Source organism: Triturus cristatus, chromosome 5_1 (genome assembly GCF_964204655.1).
Source record: "Triturus cristatus chromosome 5_1, aTriCri1.1, whole genome shotgun sequence".
Classification (NCBI taxonomy): Eukaryota; Metazoa; Chordata; class Amphibia; order Caudata; family Salamandridae; genus Triturus; species Triturus cristatus.
Genome location: NC_140587.1, coordinates 653414426 through 653434649, shown reverse-complemented (window position 1 = coordinate 653434649; position 20224 = coordinate 653414426). Strand labels below are relative to the sequence as shown.

Sequence of the window (20224 nt, the reverse complement as noted above, 5' to 3'; positions counted from 1 at the left end):
TGTTGCAAATCCTTCGTAGACCTAGTCCTATGTATCCTGTACTTCTGTGATGTGTATTGAAAATAAAAAATGGTTTCTACATCAGTTCTAAGTACACTGGCCTGATAGGATACACCTTACTGTTCTGTTAATATTAAATGATTTTTATTTATTTTTTTTAAATGAAAAAAAAATGCAAGCATACGGCGGACACGTTTAGACCGTGGCATATTTTTCTTTCCATTTTAATTCTGTTTCTCATTCTTTCAATAAAAAATAAAACTATTGACCATGGCATATGGTTGCCCAGGCTAGAGCTATTGGCTTTGCCAACGCAACATTTATCAATGAATTCAAAAGGTGCGTTGAAACAATCAATGATACAGTGCTGAACTCACAGTGCACTTTATGACTGTTACTCTCCAAGAGAAAACTATTGTCATTGATGGATTTGTTTTAGAAGAATGCAGCTTACCATCTCCTGACATAAACTTCCTTTCAATTCTTACAGACAGACATCTTCCAGCTCGAAGCGGTGCACCTTGGAAACGTGTACAAGATTGTTATAGGACACGATGGCCTTGGAGCAGGTCAGTTACAGCTGTCTTTTCCAGCAACAAATGTCTTTTCAGAAAAATATCACAAACTGAAAGTCCTTTTCTTGCACGTATATGCAGAATGACACCATTATTTTTTAGTACATTATTGTAGAAAAACGTTTGCAATTGTATGTCCAGCAAATAACATCTGATTTTCAGAGCATTAAATAAAACGATATAGGCTGCTGCTATTACAACATAAATGCAGAGCACAACGTGCCTCCAATGTCATGGATAGGAGGGGGCATAGTTTGCGTTATTCCATGTAGCAGAATTACCTGAGAGTTCCATGAGTTTCCATGAAATTTTACGAGAAGAGTAATTTTGCATTTAGCACTATTTATTAGCACAAAAATGTCGCTTCTCATTCATTTTGGACGCACCGGGCATTTTTGCGCTAAGAAATACCGCTAAATGACACAAAACATACATAGTGAGCAGCCACTCGCACTCGCTAAATGTGCCTTTGGAGTAGGTTTTTTCCTCAACTTGTGGCGTTTAGAGCTATTATCTTATCAAAAAATGCACCCACACGTCCAATATGGACGCAAGGATGTATTTTTGCACTAAGAAAAAGTCCTAAATGCCACAGAAAATGAATAGCGAGCACAAGGGGTCGCTGTAACTTGCGAAATGTGCTCTTGCATTAGGATTTTTTCCTCCAGATTACACGAGGGGTAATCGCCTAGTTATCAGTAATTCTGTGTCAAAGTGTGATGCAGAATTACCGAAATTACTCTGATTACTGTGTAATTGAAATTCTACCCAGGCCTAGTCATGGTTGGCCAGGGGGATGAGCTACTAGCCTTGAATTGCCCTTGGGTGACCCTGGCGCAGTCCTTGTTGCCTAGGGTCGCAGGAATCATGAAGGCAGCAACAGAAACAGAACGTGAAACCTGTTTATGTCACTCACTGATGTACCCCTGATGTACCCCTATTCCTGTCAGCAGCCAGTAGCGGTTGTTTGGGGACTAATGGTTGGACAATGATTCAACCCTGGCATCACATCAGGGATCAAAGGTTGCATGATGTATGTTGGGACAGAAAAGTCCTTTGCAGGGTAAATATGTGTACCCCTGCTCCAAGTGTCCAAGTGTCCAACTGTACTGATGTCTGGATCTCAAATGTTGACTTTTCTGTCATAGACTAACATAGATTTTGCACGTGTGCTATAACATAGGCCTTCTCATGAATTGCAATCTTGTTGAACCGGGAGGAGCACCCATGATGTTATCCTCATAGCGGTGGAAGGCTACCACCTTCACCAGGCGTTAAGCAGCATGAGCGCTGTAGAGCAGCATACTGTGTCGTTATCCGTAGTAGTGAACAGGACCTTTTTATCATGTATCACTGGAGTGAGGGCTACAGGTCACTCACCTTTGAAAAGTTCTGCTGCTTTGTGCTTAACTCACCATTGGCCTACACCAGGTAGCTGTGTAGTGCTGCGCAGCACTGGAGTAGTGGCTCTGCATTGGTTGTATGTTTGTCTTGGATGGAGCCGTACTGTGCAGTGCATGTGTGGTTAGAACATGCACTGGGTGCATATATGCCTGAGAGGAATATATTACATGAGAGATGTAGTGCTCTGCTATGCAGTGCGTTCACAGGGAAAGCATGTGCTGGGTGTATGTCTGCTTGCGTGAAATACAACGCATGGTGTGAAGTGTTTTGCACCGCACATAGTGAGTATGTGTGCTGGCAGTGTGTGTGTTTGTAAATGAGACACCCTGTCTAAAGACAGAAAAACTTCAATGCTGAACAGTGTGCACAAACTGAGTGTGTGTGCTGTGTGCATGTGTACATGTAAGGGTACAATGCATAACAGGTAGCAGTGCCGGACCCAGCGTGAGCTGTTAATGTACACTGAGTGAGTGTGCCTGCAATGGGACATTGAATGGAGACCACAAGCCTTCCTGGTGTAGACATGAAGAGGAGATGAATCCCCCAGAGAGTTTTGTTTACTGCTGCTTTCCTGTGAGCTGGGTAGGGACACTGGAGGGAAAGGAAGAAACTCCCTTTACACTTCAAAAAACTACTATAACATTCAGTGAGAGATCACTAGGAAGGGGCATGACACATCTCAGGAAGGGAGATGGGACTGATAAGCGAATCATAAAGAGTAGGGCTGGGGACCTGGGATTAACCTTTTGATGCACATATCCCTGTGGTTGACATTCAGGTGTGATCCTGGTTCCAGTGAATAGCTTTGGAGTCATGCCTGCTGTGACAAATATATTTAATGAGGAAAGAAGAAAGGGAGAAATGCTCACTTCAAAGGAAGCAGAACCCTATCATAAAACTTCAAAGACTTAGACCCTAAATCATATTTGGTGTCTGGCAAAGGACTAGAAAAGGGAGGTTGAGTACCCAAATACTTGGCATCTGCCAAGCAGTCTGATGGGCTGTGTGAGATGGGGAAGCTCTGCAAGACTTCTGCCTGTGACTGGGACTGGGGGGTTAACGCCTGCTAGTCTCCGTGCTGGGTGAGGGGGCATCACCAAGGGAAACCAAGACCATCTGCCCTGGAGTCTGGAGCACCACTGCCTGCCTGCTGGCCAAGACCGGACTGCCCTGAGAGGAGGAGGAGAGAGTTGGGGGGAGCAAGGACCAGTGGGGAACCCTACTGTGAGGACTGCCTGTGCGAGGTGTCAGGAATCAGCTGAGCACTGATTGGGCTGTTGCCCATATGCAAGATTGTTTTCGCGACACCCTATGCCAGGAGAGGGCTTGGGTAGACTGAGCCATGTGTTGAGAGCTGTGTGGGTCTTGCTACTCCCATACTGCTGCTCTGCGTTGACCTCGTATGCCAGAGGGGGCCACCGGTAAACGTACCACTTCAAGTAGTGCCAGGACTTGTGAACGTCTGGGCCAGGAGGTTTGTGCTCATTGAGCCTGCTCCCGCATAACCACGTACCGTATGTCAGGAGGGGCTGCTGGTACCAACGTCGCAAAAAGTTTCAGACAGCTGCTCAAAGGTGACACTTGGTTGGAGCCACACTATGGGGGAACTTCACCTGACTCACTGTTGAGGATTGCCAGCAACAGCGTGGATGATGTCACATCCTCGCTGGCTCCAGTCGGTGTTAAAGAAAGGATTCCCCCCACTCTCATGTTAAGAAAATCCAACTTACTGCATCTTCGCTAGCAGGGTGGTGCCCCAACATCTGAGTGGCCTCTGGCCACGCCGCTCAAGAGAGAGAGCCTGCGTCACTGGGAGCCACCGGGTGAGACGCGAGCAGCCTAGCATCCCGAACTGAGCAGAACTCGGGGGTGGGTGTTGAAGGCGCCCCCTGCACCATTGTACTCTCCTGTGCTGCGAAAGTAGGTAAGACATGAATTGGGCCAACTGGGCCCCAGGGGACTTGATGCTAATGGTGCTGCAGCACCTTTGACTAAATTACTGAAGAGTCAAAGGGAGAACTCTGGAGTATGGTTTAATTGTTTGCATTCCCTGATGCACCACCAGTGATTGGGGAATAACTCTGAACACATTACACAAAGGAGGGTGGGACAGGGATTGGCCTGACAACTACTAGAGCCCGGACCTCAAGGGGGATAGGGTTGCTGCTTCTAAATGTAGTACTTTGTTGCATGTGTAGAGATAGAAATGCAATACTACTTTTCCTATAAAAGCAAGTATTTGGCTGGATATTGATTTATTGTTCGTACTATTTGCACTTTGAGTTATGAGTCATGTTCACTGACCTGTCTGTACATCCCCCAAAGCTAGCCTTGACTGCTTTACCACAGCTACCACTGAGAGTCAAGTCCAAAAGGGGTACATGGCCCAGTTGAGCATGATTCATATTTGGTCTGGCCCAGGGAAATCAGGAGTAAAAGGCCTTAACCACCAGGGTTGAGCCCTGTAACCCCTGCATGCCTCATGGCCCTCTAAAAGGGGTTCTGACAATTAATTTCCAACCAATAGTTTGGTGAATCAACATTCAAGTTATCTATGTGTCAAATGGAATCAAGTGTTAAGTTAAGTAAGTTAGGTAAGTCTGGTATGTGAAGGAGAATAGTTGCAACAATCAGTCATGCATAAAAAAGAGCTTACTGCTTGCAATGCATTTCAAGAAGGTGATTTGAATGTGTTGTAAAACTTCAGTTTGAGGGGTCTATTCAGAACGTAAGCTGACTAAATTCATAGGGCCAAATACAAATCCACATATTAGATTAGAAATAAAATATACTATATAGTTTTGAAAATAGACTTGAACTAGTCAGATGACTCCTGTAAATAAAAAGTTTGCCCAGAGACAAGCTTCAGTGCTGAACCATGCCAAGCAAATCCTCTAGCACAGGATGACTTGGATAGGCGCAATTTAGTGTTTTAAGGCTAAAAAGCATCCTATTTTGACGAAATAATTTATTCATACTTGAAAAAAACAGCCACTCAGCACCATAAGGAAATCTTAATGAATGCACAGATAAATCCCAAAGTGCTTCCTTGTGCCCTGCCTCACCCGCCCCCCACACCATGGGATGAGAGGTGTGTCTCAGTGGGATCTCTGAGAGTGGCTGTCCTCAAAAACCTCACTAATTATGTGTCGCCTTCTAGATGATGCACATTTGCAACATATCTGAGTGACCATTCATGGTGCAACAAATGAGGGCATAGTCACTTCAAGTCTCACAGGTGCAAAATGTGCGTCTGCACCAAGAGCCACATGAAAAAATGTTGCATTCGCAAACGGTGTGAATCACAAAATTCAGCCATTTGTGAGTACAAAATAGCCTTTCACGATGTATGAAGAGCTTTGTAGTCGCAATTTTAGGAAATTTCAAAAATAGCAACTACAAATAGGGAATCACAATTTCCAATTCCCTTACCACATGTACCAAACATTTTCTAAATGCAAACTATGAATTACTGAAAATGCTATTATCATTGCGTCCAAGTTGATGGTAACCATGTGCAAAGTTTGAAAAATGCACAAAAATGTATTTTTCTAAGTGCCATGTAGTGTGTGCTTTACATGTGCACACTTTGTTGGGGGATGCTTCAGGGGGCGTTAGGCCCCCGGCACCCTTGGCTTTGCATTACCTAATTTATAATTACCAATTAGGTATTCGCTAATTAGTTAATGCAAAACCATTTAAGGCCCATAGTTACGAATGGAGTAATATTACCTAATAGCGATTACCTATTTACCTAATCGATATCAGGTAATATATTAAGGAATCACAAAATCTTTGGTGATACCTTATATACATAGGAGATTACCAAATAGCGGTTCAGTAAAAATCGATCTCTGGAAATCGCAAAATGCATTTTCGATACATGTGGCATTACAGGAGGACTAGACACGTGTTTGTCATTTCCTTGTGCGCCTACACTATGTGCATTACAGGATGGCTAGACAAGTGTTTCTCGTCACCTTATGCAATATAGAAGTCCAAAAAAGCCAACACAATTGCCAGAGCGCTCCTGGGACACCTCTATAGCATGTCTGCAAGTTTACCATTGACTAAGATTCCGGTGATATTATAAAACAGAGTTCTACTGTGTTCTGTAAATGTTACAAATATAAAATCAGTGTTATTAAGATGCTAACAATGTACAATATTGTTCTAATGTACATGTATTTGATGGGGTAATTTTAATTGTTTTCCATTACTTTTCTAGGCAATGGCTGGTACCTAGACAAGGTTATCGTACAGGACCATATAAAAGATACAGAATACGTTTTCCTTTGCCACAGGTTTGTTAATCTCATCATCTTGAAGTAGCTTGTAAAAAACCTGCTGTTGGCGGTCATCTTTGGTTGAGGTTTGAAATAAATAGCCTCACATTAAAATTTCAAGTGGTTAAATGGTATAAATTTCACTTTAGTCCAATATTTTGTCACAGTAATAGCTGGGATTAGTAGTGTCATCCTGTGAAAAGTATAGTGTTGGATAATTAAAGGTCTAAATCCTGCAGCAGCTACCAGCTTGCTTTGGAATCCTATATTGAACTCAAATAGATTCTGTAGCATCTTACCAGCTTGGGTACCGCCCAATGACCACATTACACACGGAGTTTAGTATTACATGTCTTTATTCTGCTTTATTCTGCTGTGTGTAACTGCGAACCTAACATTCTAAAACAAGCATTCATGGCATTGCGCTCTGACACCTACGTCACAGCTCTACGGAGTCAGTTAGGAGCCACAGGGGGTTCCATTGTAAAATTTCACAAGACACTACAGTTTCTTGAAGCGGACCACGTCTGAGCCCGTGCAATGCTTCACATCAACAAAAGCAAATCATCACCCAGCAAAGGAAAACAAGTTTAATTTGCTTGAAATTATTATCTTATACCAAGTTGGAAACCCCAGAAACAATATCAAAACAAGCACATTATAAATAGATCATATTCAGAAATAAACTATAAAAATAGGTCAATGATGCCTTAGGGTTCCTAACTCTGGAATGCTCTTAACCACTTCTTGAGCATGCAGGCCAGCCACCTGCTTTTCAGGAAACACCTGAAAACTACCTGGATCACGGCACTTACACCCAGAAAGCTACACTGTGGTCCTCTCCCTCATGATATTGGCCTATACACCTATCAGAAACAAGTTTTCACAACTTTTGCAAACACATTTTTGTGATTCTTTTATATATATGTATGCATGTTTGGGTATTTGTAAAACACAAACCTAGGTAGAAATAACATAGTGCCGAATGAGAGCAGATTTCCAAATTTACGATTCAGGATCATTTACAATGAAACATTAGTAAGTGCTAATTGTTAAGATATGGAGATTGAGTGCTCTCTGAAGGCATATGTATTCACGTGCCTTCAGAATAGGAGGATAGAGAAGTTTTCTGTGTTGATGAGTTTGTTCTTCCAGACATGGGGGTGATAGATGGAAGAGGTCTGTCTTTTGTTTCTCTTATTTCTGCATCTCTTGGTTCCCAGTCTTTTGAGATGTGCTGGGAGAGCTTGGGGGCTTCCTTTCAGTGGCAATGGGCTGTAGGCTCTGGCATCTTCTGCCTAAAGTCATTGAAGGGTTCTGCTGTTCTGGGAGCCAGTCTTCAGCAGTGATTTCACAGCGATTCAGTGGCGTCCTAAGGAAGTATTACATGGTACAGCGCAGGTTCCTCTTGTCGGCATGTGCTCACTGCGGTGGGTGAGTGCATGGTATTTCCGGCCATTGCGCCCCATTCCACAAGTTTCAGCTGGCCGCAGAACGCATGCGCGCACGTTCTCTGTGTTCCTGTTCCTGTTCCTCTGCTTAAGAAACACACATTTCTCGTGTGCAACGGAACAGCCATTTTGTATTGGGTTTCCCTCACACTGTGCCCAAATATCCATAAAAATACATGCATTGCATGTACAAAGTGTCTGCCTTTTTGGCCTTGGCCCAATTTTTTATGCACTTACTTGACATTGGGGTTAACAGCCAGCATTGTCTTCCGGTGAGAGGCACAACTATATTATTGTGGCTGTACTGAATGAGCACCAACGTTTAGTAGCCTACTTTGTCTTTTGATGACAGGCACACCAATATAATGGTGGCATTGCGGAATATGCATCAAAGTTAACAGCCTGCATTGTCTTCCGGTGACAACCCACGACAGGAACAGTTGGTATGCTTCCATTTTGAGAAGTTTATTTCAAAAGAAAACGTTTAGTACATTTTAGGTATGACTTGGTAACAACTGACCCACGTATGGTCACCTAATGGAAAGAATCCTAGCACCACCACCTTTTCTTCAAGTGCCGGACACTCCTCCGATCAATTGGCAGCAATGGAGGGAAACTTTTGATGCTTATTTAGAGGCAAAAGATGGGATACCTTCACATCTAAGAAGAAGAAAGCACTTCTAATTTACAATTTAGGTAATGAAGGCAGGAATATATTGAAGATGCTACCATTTCAAGTGGTTGGTGTCTACGTAATTGGAGGATAAGACAATGATTCAGTTGTAGTGGTTGATGATTATGCGTCCATCATCAAAACATTGGATAAAAGATTTAATCCAACAAAGAATATTGTACTAGAATGCCACAAATTTCTTCAACGTTCTCAAATTCCTTGTGAATCTATTGACTATTTTGTCTCCAACCTCAGAACACTTGCTGCTACATGCAACTAGAGGGAATGTAGAGACGAGATTATCTGTAATCAAGTGATCGAAAGAACAAGCAACAGGGAAGACTAGGAGAAACTGTTATCCACTGAGGATCCTGATTGGGAGACAGCACTAACTCTCGCCAGGAGCATTGAGAATTGTCGGTACTGCATGAAGGAAGTGAACGAAACTGTGAAGTCCAGCGAAGTGAAGCAATTGAAAATGAAACAAAATCCTAAACTTAGAAAGGGACCTTATACTGGTTTTGAGGACAATTCGGAAACCTCATAATCTAAAACACGAAATGAGTAGACTAAGCTTTTATGATTCTGTTGTGGTAGCAAATTACATTTAGGGAATGCTAAATTTGGCAAGAAGGGATATTTTGCTTGTGTGCGCAAAGTGAGCTCTGTTTGGAAAAACCTTCCCTCGCAGACTGTTGAAACCATTGAGGAGGATTTTAGTAATTCGGATGAAGAGAGTAATGTTACACTAATGTTTTCTTTTTAATGTTACAAGAGTGTAGTAGTTGAAATATCATCCATGATTGGATCACGCAAAAGGAATGTGAATGATAAGGATAATAAATTCAGGGCGGATTCTGGTTCTCCTTTCATGTTGATGAATTTGAAAGATTATGGGGGTTTGGGGGATATTTGAGTGACATAAGCACTGACAGTGCATTTACATACGTTCTTTCACTGTTTTTTCTCACCGATGATGATAAGTGGGTAAGCTAGTGAGTACCAACCAGCAAGCCCTCCTTGGTGTTACTACAGTAAGGCACTTTCTTACTTTTCTCACAATCTCTGTATGGACACAAACAACTTTTTTCTTGTTTTTGAGGTGTGGTGTATTGACGTTTTTTTCGAAATTGAACAATTAGACACTAGGCTAATGGTAATGTGCCGTGCCTTGGAGGAAGATTTGAAATTTCTTAAAACTCCTCGGATGTCTTCTGAATAGATATAGTTGTTCAGAATTGGTCAGGTCCACTTGTGTTTGTGGATATTCAGGTGCACCAATCGCACATGAACATTTATGCATATGGGGGCAAGAGAGTTGAGATTGTAGGGACATTTTATGCCAATTTGGGTATTGAGGGACATTTTGGTACAGGACCAGTATATATTGTTAAGGAAGGTGCAGACTTGTTAGTTTGGGATGAGCAGCGAGAGCTTGGGACTGTTTCGGAGCCCAATCATCCTGACATAGTATTATCTAGACAGAAAAAAATTGAGGTCTATTGCACTCAGCAATCTGCAAATCTGTCCAGTTCTAACACAGTTTGTCATTTAAAGGCAGATGAGTGGGTCAGAGATTATCCCGAAGTATCTAATGGGAAATTGGGGAAACTCAAGGGTTTCCAGCATCCTATAACTCTCAGAGATGATGCACAAGTGGTGGCTCACAAGGTACACAAAGTATCACTAAGTTTGGGAGTGTATTGAAGCTCGAATTAGAGAGATTGTATTCAATGGACAAAATTGAGCCCACTGAAGGGTCAGAATGATTGGCTCTCATAGTTTTAGCACGCAAAGCTGACAAATCCTTGAGTCTCTGTGTGGATTTGAGAGATCTAAATTCAAATATTTTAATGAAATGTTATTGACTTTGGGTTATGCCAGTTTCCTCACTTCCTTAGATGTTTCTTCGGTCTGCCACAAGATTAAATTGAGTAGGGATTACAGACACCTCACATCATTCATTCCACTGGAGGATGCTTACCAGTGCGTTTGGATGCCATTTTGCCTCGCATCCGCTTCAGCTTTGTTCCAATGGTTGATAGGCAATTTACTCAAAAACACTGTGGGTGTCGCATTTTTTCAAGACGACATTTAGATTTTTATAAAAACCAAGTCTGAGCATGATGACAGAGTGAGACAAGTATTCGACATCGTGAACTCTAGTGGGATGACCCTGAGAAAAGATAAGTGCAAGTTCCTTCAAGAAGAGGTGGATTGCTTAGGTCACCATGTTTCTAATGAGGGTGCTGAACCTAAAGTGAAGATCCCGGATGCCATCCAAGGTGCGCCAAAACCCAAAGACAAAGAACAGCTCCAGTCATTCTTCGGTTTAGTGGAGCACTATGCCAAATTTGTAAATACATTCTCAGATAAAGCAGTGTGTTTTAGGAAGCTTCTTAGGAAAAATGTAAGGTATGTATGAAATGATGAATGTTAGATGAATTTTTAATTAATCAAGAAGGATATTGTCTCCACTGGTGCAAGCAATGTGGGGCTTGGTGCCGTGCTCATGCAAAGAAAGAGTGATGGGCGTGAGGAAAACATAGCGTTCTCCTTCTGAACCTTAGGGGAAGCTGAAGGTACATATTCAACTATAAAGAAGGAAGCCTTGGCATTGTGGTGTGGAGTGTACATTTTTAAGAACTTTTTTGGGGTAAATGAATTTGTGCTAAGGACAGATTTTAAACAGTTGGTGGATCTTTCACCATGAAAGGGGGTTGAAGAGCTACGTCGCACATTTTCAAATGGCAGTACAGACTGCAAGAGTTTAGTTATGACCTGGAGTATATTGCAGGGCCCAGGAATTGTGTGGCTGATTGCTTATCAAGGTTACCACTGGAGAGGGAGGAAGAATGCAACGGTTCTTTGGATGAGTTAGAAATGGTGTGTGTGGTGAGTTTAGTAAATGATACCATGAAAGGGGCTTTATCAGAGCAGGAGTGGCTAGAGGCACTATCTGACGACAAGGAGCTCAAGGTTGTAGGGAACTTTATTTCAAGAATTAGGCCCCACAACAAAGACACCCCCATACATTTGATTCTTTAGAAGAGGGTAGTGGAGGGATTGTCAACGGTTGGGGGAATTATGCAGAGAGGTGGAAAATTGGTAGTTCTGGGTAGCATGTGTGGGAAGGCTCTAGATTTAGCCCATAAAAGTCACCTTGGGATGCGTGCTATGAAGCAGAGAGTAAGGGAGGATTTTTGGTGGCCTTGGGTAGACAAAGTAATTGAACATTATGTCCAAGAATGTTGCATGTGTGTCCATAGTGACAAATCGCAAATGACGTGTCCCTCCCCGGTCGACCCTGTTGTCGTTAAAAACACTCCTTGGAGTAAACTGTTATTGGATGCGGCAGGACCTTTTGGTGTGGTTGGTAACTCACCAAAGTATGGTCTAGTTTTAGTACATGACTAAGTGGCCTGAGGTGAAGTTTGTGGACAGCGAAAATTGGGACATAGTCATTAAATTTTTCAGGAAAGTATTTTATAAGGAAGGATTCCCTGAAGTATTGGTGACTGATAATGGCACCCAATTGGTATCCAGAGAAATTGAACGTTTTCTGGACAAATGTGGCATAAAAAACCTTCAAACCTCATTCTATCATTCCCGTAGTAATGGCTTAGTCGGGCAAGTGAACCGCATCATTAAGGAACAATTACAACTGGCTCTCATTAATGGGTTGCATTAAAAGAAGGCAATTGAGGATATGCTGTGAGCAGCGAGAACAACCCTTCACATCGGCACAGGGATATCTCCCTTCACACTTCGGAGAGGTAGGATTGCGGGGTCCAAACTGAACAAAGATAGGATGTCCAGAAGGCCATTGATTTGGGAAAATGCCAGAGTAGTAGATGTAAGAACAGTAGCACAAAAGAAATATAATACAGTGAACAATCCATATAGAACCTTACCAGTTCACACTGGGAATTGGGTAAGAATAAAGAAGCCAGGTTTTGTTCGCAATGAGTTGTCACGGCTTCTGCACCCATTCGGGTGAAGGAGGTGAAAGATCATGTGGTGGTATTAGAAAATGGTAAAACTTAGAACAAGTGTTTGGTCTTTGTGGTGCCGACATCCAAAGCTGAGTATGTAGGCTTCAAAATGTGAGTACACTCTGATTTTTATTTTCAAATCTGTTTATTGAATATAAGTTGAACAGGGAAACAAAAGAGGAGAAACAAAGCAAAGTGCATCACAGATAGAATGGTACATTGACAGGGCCTTGCAAAACTTATCCTGTTACAATAAAAAAAAAACAATAGAGGATGAGGGTGTAACAAAGTTAAAACAATATGCTTATCCATTAACATGATACACTGGCATAGCTTTGTTTTAAAATATAGTGTGCAGCAAAATAGCCACAGAGGAATAAGGATACAAATAAATGCGAAAATCAACAAGACCCCTCTATTAAGGAAGGCTCACCCGATATGAGGGAGCAAATGTATTGGGGTCCTGGGAACGCTGACCCAGTGTTCAGGCTATGTGAATAGGGTTTGTGCATACCAGTGTAATAGATTGAAAGTATGTTAGAACTTGTGTGATGACACTAATGAGAATTGGGGTTAGTGGATTGTTCTATAGAATAGGGGGGAATAAAAAAACAGGCAGGAAGGGTATGGGAGGGAGATGCGCTCAGAGTGTCAAGGGGGTGGGTAGCTAAAACTTTCTATGAAGGAGGAGACACCCCATCATGATCCTGTGGAGTAGGGGAAGATTGGCGTGTACATCTTGAGTGAGGTAGGAGGGAATCTTCAAATAGCTGCATCGCTCGAAGACGTGGGGAGGTAAAGCAAGAGTTCGCTATCTGGGATAGGTGCTGAATTAATGTTTGCCAAGTGTGGGGGAATTTGGGATCTGTATGGTTGATATGGGCAGTAAGTAACTCTGTGGCCAGGACATGCTGAAGAAACCATGTCGCGATAGGTGAGGGGCGGGTTTCTTTCAGTATAAAGCTATGAACTGCTGTGCCGCCCCCAGCATTTGTGCTATGAGGCGCCAGTCTGAGTGTGTCATGGCTGTTAATTGTGAGGGTCTAATACCCAACAGAGTCACTGTCGGAGAGCTGGGTATGGGGAATCCCACCGTATATTTAATGTGACTAAGGACCTCCTTCCAATAAATCGTCAGGCTGGGGCAAGACCACCAGATGTGGATGAAGTCACGCGCTCCTCTCTGATATCTCCAACATGTTGGGGGGAAGCCCAGAATCATCTTCTGAAGACGGGCGAGGGTAAAGTACCAACGTGTCATAAGTTTATAGGCCGGTTCGTGTTGGGGAATGCTTTGATATATTTTAGGTATGTTTCGCCATAGTCGGTCCCAGTCCTCCCCTCCAAGATCCATATTCCATTGGTTTTGGTATGTGTGGGATTGGGGTTGCTGTGAATGTTGTAGCACTTTGTATGTGCAAGAGATCAATCCCCTAGATCCCTCTAAGGCCTGAACTAGGGTCTCAAAGGGAGTAAGCGATCTAGTTGTTCCTTGTGTGTATGTGGGGGAGAGCAGCCAGTGTCTGAGTTGGTAATATTGCATCCTTGTATTGTCTGTAAGGTGAAACAATGTTTTGCACTGTTCAAGAGTGATGAATGTGTCCCCCTGAAATAAGTCCTGGATTAAGCAACACTCAACCTCCGTCCAAGGTCGGAAGGCGTGAGGTTGAAGAGCAGGTGTAAAAATGGGGGTTGCGTGTTATAGTGGTGTTGGTGGATGGGGGATGGGAATGAGGTCAAGCCTTGAGATACCGCAAGTTTGTCCCATATGTCTAGGACCGTTTTTGTAGGGGTAGCTATGTATGCACTATGGGGCGAGCCGCACGGGGGACCCAAGCTAAGTCCCACAAGGGCCTACACGTAACAGCACGGTCCATGTGGAACCAGTGTTTTTCACTTTCCCTGACCACCCATTCCGAGATGTAGCGAAGATGACAGGACCAATAATATTCAAGGAGGTTAGGGCACACTAAACACCCCCTCCCCTGAGCACGGGGTCGCATCAAAACATTGTAGGAAAGGCGCAGGTGGCCTTTACCCCAGATGAAGGTGGTTAAATCACATTGGAGAGATTAAATATCAGTTTGTGGGATTGGGGTAGGAAAGGTTTGAAATAAGTATAGAACCATCGGAAGGATGGACATCTTGAATGTGTTAATTCGACCTACCCAGGAGAGGGGGAGGTTTTGCCATCTATGGATATCTGCCCCATTGGCACATCTGTAGCTCAGCCAGTTGGCATTGGTCCAAGAAGATAGTGAGGGAGTCAGGTCTAGTCCTAAGTATCGTATCGAACTCTTAGACCATTTCAATGGGATCAGGTTCTGTAATTCTTTAATCTCTGAAGACAGAAGGGTGAGATTCAAGGCATGGGATTTGGGTAAGTTGATCCTGAAGCCCGAGGCTTCCTCAAAGGAGAGCAGGAGTGATGCTAATTCTGGAAGAGATTAGGCCGGAGTAGCAAGAGACAAAAGAAGGCCGTCCGCAAATAGAGAAATCTTGTGCTCATTTCCCAGAAACGGAATGCCTGAGATGATGGGTGATCTGCGTACTGCAATTGGTAGAGGCAACACCACCAGGGCAAAAAAGAGTGGGGATAGTGGGTACCCTTGTCTAGTGCCTCTGTGTATAGCAATGGGAGGGGTGAGGTGGCCATTGATGCGGATATGCGTGGTCGGTTGAGTGTAAGGGGCCATCAGTCTGGAGATCATGGTAGGGCCTAATCCTATTCCGTGTATGACCTCCCTAAGAAAGCACCAGTCTACCCGATCAAATGCCTTCTCTGCGTCCAGTGACGGCAGGCAGGCAGGTATGTCCCTGTATCAAACTTTTCCAATGAGGGCCGCCGTCATAGCGCCCGTGCCCGGGTATGCTGATGCGCTACGATCTCAATCAGGGTTCCACACCAAATTGAATTCTCCCCCGAGGATAATTGCTTCCTCCGAAGGTTATAGCAGGTCTCTTAGGTGGAAGTGCAGGAACATGTCCTGGGCTTGATTAGGTGCATAGAGGTTTAGAAGATTCAAAGGTTGTGTGCCCCATTGTATTTGAAGATTAAGAAAACGACCCTCGGTGTCCAGTACCACCCCAGGAGTCCTCCCGGCTAAACCAGCCCTCAGTAGTATGGCTACTGCAGCGGTTTTGGAAGAGGAACAGGCCCAATATTGTAGTGAATATTTAGGGTGTGTCATGAGGCGAGTGTCTGCAGAGACAAGGTGGGTTTCCTGGAGGAATATAATATCAGGGTCTTGTAGGAGTAAGTAGCGCCAGACCTGGCGTCTCTTATTGGGGGAGTTAAGTCCCTGCACATTGAGTGAAAGAAGCTTCAGGGTCAGACATCATTGATGCCCCGATAGGAGTATCCACAAGGTAGGGGTGTATAGATCGATTATGTAAATACTAGCGCATATTTGGGTCTGCCAGAGATAATGGAATGTGTGAGAGTGCATATTATGCCCCTTAAGTGAGGAGGGGGCCCCAAGTTACATACTTGGTTAATAAGGTTGGAGAAATCCAGCCATTTCCCCCTCTCGAGAGACTCATCTAGGGGGTGGTGATAGCGGAGGGAAGAAGGTGTAAGGATAACATTGTAAACAACAAATGGCCAACAGGGCCAATCAAGTTCAGTGTCTTCGAGGAATAGCCCATAGCTCACAGAACGGACCATTCTGAAGAAGTCATTCTTCTATGTGACACTGTAGTCTTTGGGGGAAGTGGCAGGTGTAAGCAGATTTCCAAGTCTCCGCTTCCGGCAACCCGCTGCACGAGATGCAGTAGGGTACGCCAGTCACCGGCATGTCTCGGCAGGACATGTCAAAGTAATCAAGGGCGAGGCTGGGGGACCCACTGCAGACATAAGTTTGCCCAAGTTTCCATAGTAGCAGAGGCACATCCAACCATCGCACTTGGGTACCTGGTTCTGTTGCATATATTTGAGCCCTCTTAAGTAGATCTGCATATAAGAAACTAGATGAAGCCTTTAGGAATTAGAGATATGAGTGTGCCCAGTTAAGTCATTCCGTTTGTAAAGGAGGTCGAGGTTGTGGGGAAGAGTCGTTCAGGATCCAGATGTGATTAATAATGTCTTGCTTGGCCTGAGATGAATCCTGGTCTTTGGGGTGCTTCCTGTACTTAGGCGGCAGGACAGTAGACCATTCCAAATGGGGAAGCCTTCCGTGGAGCCCATGTGTGGAAGGGGGTCCCCCTCCCCATGATCCAACGGGAGATTAAGATGCTGTTTTGCTTCTCTGAGCGAGCGAAGGATTCGGCGCTTGCTCTCCCAGGAGAACATCAGCAGAAAGGGATGGGCCCACTGATACTTGATTTTAAGTTCACAAAGTTTGTTTGTAACTAGTTTAAAATCCTTGCATCTGCGAAGAGTGGCAGGGGCTATGTCTCGAAAGATTTGGATTGAGTATCCGTTGTATGGATCTTCTTCAGGATGGCTTCTTTTTCAACAAAGAAATGGACCTGTGTGAGTATGTCTGGAATGAAGTCTGGGCACCCTCTGGGGCCAGGGACTCAGTGAGCTTTATCTAGAGCGGGCAGAGATGGGTCGTCATTTTCCCACATCGCCTGCAGGAGGTCTGCAGTGAAGGTCATGATGTCTTCGCCTTCTGCTCCACGTGAGACCCCCCTAATGTGTAAATTATTATGCCATCTTCGATTTTCTAGGTCCTCCTGCTTGAGTTGTAGACTGATGTTTTGGTCTTCCAGCTTCGCCATCCGACGCCACAGACTTTCTTGGTCTTCCTTCCTTGCGTCCATCGTGTGTTCGAGATCATCTACCCGTCCTCCAATTTCCGTGACATCCCTCCAGAGGTCTTGTAGCCCAGACTTGAAATCTTGTTTAAGCGATCCAATCTCAGCCTTGATTTCCTGAAGGAAAGAGTTCATGAATGCCTGTGTGATAGGGACACCAGGCAGCCCCCATCTGACTCCGGTTCCATGGTATCGGATGGGGGCTGTGACTGTGCATTGGATTCTATCCATAGTTAGGTTACAGGATTGTCTCTAGACAGGTTAGAGTCTGGGTCCTTGTTAGCTTTAGTGCTGGGCATGGCTAGCAAGCATTCGTTGGCAGCGCCTCAGCAGCCCCAAATTAGATATAACGTTGGTACAATAGCTGTGCTGTGAGATATGTAGCTTATGCACTTGTACCCTAGACGAAGCAGTTTCATGCTGTGGGAGGGCTGTAGGCAGTGAGGAGAGGGCTGAGAGTGTGTTCAGGATTCAGGGGCAAGTCAGAGCAGCCCCTATCCAGTCCACGTACAGAGAGAGGCCCAGTTGATGTGACCAGGCCAAGGTGAGGTCAATAAGGCAGTAGGATTCCAGGTAGGTTTCCCAAATAAGCCATCTCAGGGTGCCTAGCAGGCTTCCCAGACTCCCGCCCTAGGTTTTCGGTGCAGCTCCCTGTCAAGAGGCCAGCCGGGACCCGGGGCTCCAGCTGATGGTGTAGGTCGCAAATTTGCTGTTGGTGCACCGTAGCAGGGCCAGCTCACGGGCAGTCAGGTGTGTCCTTCAGGGCAAGATCGCAGGGCTCAAGGGCGCTAATTTACATGTCGGGTGGTGAAGCAGTCCCTATGTGAGTGGTAACTGGGGGGAGGATGGCCCAGATTGCGGTGTTATCTTTTTCGCGGGTGGCCACTGGCTGCTATGGTAAGCAATAAGCGCCGATGGTGCTTAATGCTCCCCCACACCAGTGTGTGTGCCAGACCAGTCCCACGCCCAGAGTCTGCACAGAGGTTGCCGCATCCAAGATAGTCCAGGAGGGGCGGGACCCCAGGCAGGATTGGGAAGGGTGCCCCCGGTAGCAGCTAAGAGTGATGGGGCCACCCAGACCCCACCAAGTACGCGTTATCTGATATTCAGGAGGGTAAGTCTTTGTTGCCTGTAGAGTGGGCCAGCTTCACTGAAGACTGGAGGCCTTGCTGTGGTACCGCATCCTCCTTTTGGCGTCTTTCGGGCCCCAGCTGTCACCCCTCAGCTCAGCAACAGGGGGACCTAAATCACTCCCCAGGCAATGAAGCGTTGACCTCTGGTGGCGTAGGCTGCACCGGCGCATCAGCGGGCTTGCCCTATCGCAGGCTGCACTCTGTCTGCTCAGGCCGCGGGGCCCCCCCACTGCAGAACGACCCAGCGGGGGAGCAGAAGGGACTCAGGTAGCGCAGAGAGGTCCTTCGGGCACAGGGGGGCCTGTCTCCAAAGCCGTCCCAGTCAGGTGCACTCCAAGGGGTCAGGCCTCACGACTGCGACCCTTTAGGTGCAAGGAGTAGAAGCACCAGAGAAGCAGCTGAGTCCAACCCTGACCCAGCCACAGGCAGACTGGGCTCTCGATCGGCGGCCAAAAGTCTTGGGGCTTGCCCAGAGGTCCAGCAGCCCTTGAGATCACCGCCAGACAAGATCGCAGGCAGACGGGGCTGGGTCTAAGGCCAGGGGCAGGTCCTCCCTCACCACCCGAGATCCAAGATGGCGGTGGCTGACTCAGCGACAATACCTCCCCTCAGCGATCATCAAGCTTCAGAGGCTCCCATGGCGGCTCCCCAGCAGGTAGGAGACGACCGCCTGTGCCCTGACAGCAGGTTAACCCCTCGGTGATAGCTGGCTCGTCCAGCGGTTGGAAATTGGGCTTTATTAGGGCACGACGAAGCGGAGACCTAGCAAAGCACGTCTCACTCCATTCACATCCTGGCCACACCCCCCGTACACTCTAACTTTGTTCCAAACAGGTGGGTTTCACCCAAAGTAAAGTTAAGTCAAATCAAGTTTAGAGACTGCACTATGTATTAGCCACATTTTATCGTGTTCTATTAGCGCCTTAATCCATGGTTGTGGTATTCATTGCCTGTTTTTCCATGTTATCTTTTCTCTTTGAATGTTGAATGTCTTCATCTTGTATTTCTTTTCATTTTGGGAAGGAAGGGGTGTGTGTTGAGATGTGCTGGGAGAGCTTGGGGGCAGGTTTGGAATGGTGGGCATGGAATGTGGGTATGCGTTCCCCTGCGCAGATCTTTGTGCAGGGGTCTGTGTCAGTTACTGCCAGGTGTTGGAGCCTATAGTGAAATAAAGTAGTTGCTCCTTACCCTGCGTCAGTTGCTCTTTACCCCGCATCTGCAGCTTCCATTCACAGTCTAGGCAGTAACGTCTAGCATTACACTGTCTGCATGAGCTGGTAGCCAAGAGTGCCATTCGTAATGGCTTTATCTATGATGCAGCTTTTGTTGAAGATGATGCACTGATGTACATTCAAAGGTGGGGTGATTTGTTTAAAACTTTTCAGGCTTTTGTTTAGGTGCACGGAAGAGAGAATTATGCTTTATAGTAGGAGTGATAGTGATGTCTGGGAGACTTAGAATGGGGTGTTGCCTCTATCCAGATGTGAAAGGCCTGGGACTTGGAAAATTATTCTGAAGTTGGATTGATGGGGGGGGGTATACCTGCCTTTGGGAAGGATAGGTTGTACCATGCAAAACTTTGACAAGCAATGCATTGCACACACTCTCTAAGTTGGAAATTTAGATGGAGATTTTGACAAGAGCCCATAAAGTACCAGGTAAGGGTCGCTATTAAAGCAAGCTTTTGGTTTATACAGATGTAAATCCTGCATTGGTTATATTTTTCCAGAAATCATTTGAAATCATTTAGGTGTATTGAGTAACAGCAGAGCCTGAGGTTGTGTGGACAGGAAAGCACAATCTACCATATTATGAGAGTCTGAATTTTTGGAGGTCCATAATATAGAAATGTACACAATATATTCGACTCTCAGTGAAGCAGATATCTCATCCTGCAGCTCATCCATGACCAGGTTGCAATCACCCAAGGAATAACACCTCTCATT

The 20224-nt window shown here is 45.1% G+C and overlaps 1 protein-coding gene across 1 annotated transcript in view; it reads left to right on the top strand.

The window, feature by feature from the left end:
• RP1 (RP1 axonemal microtubule associated) overlaps positions 1 to 20224 on the top strand; it is an 859010-nt gene that overhangs the window by 693965 nt on the left and 144821 nt on the right. The window contains exons 8-9 of the mRNA XM_085605615.1: positions 491 to 569; positions 6208 to 6283. Coding sequence (XP_085461741.1) covers positions 491 to 569; positions 6208 to 6283 — 155 coding nt within the window. The remainder of the gene's footprint in view (positions 1 to 490; positions 570 to 6207; positions 6284 to 20224) is intronic.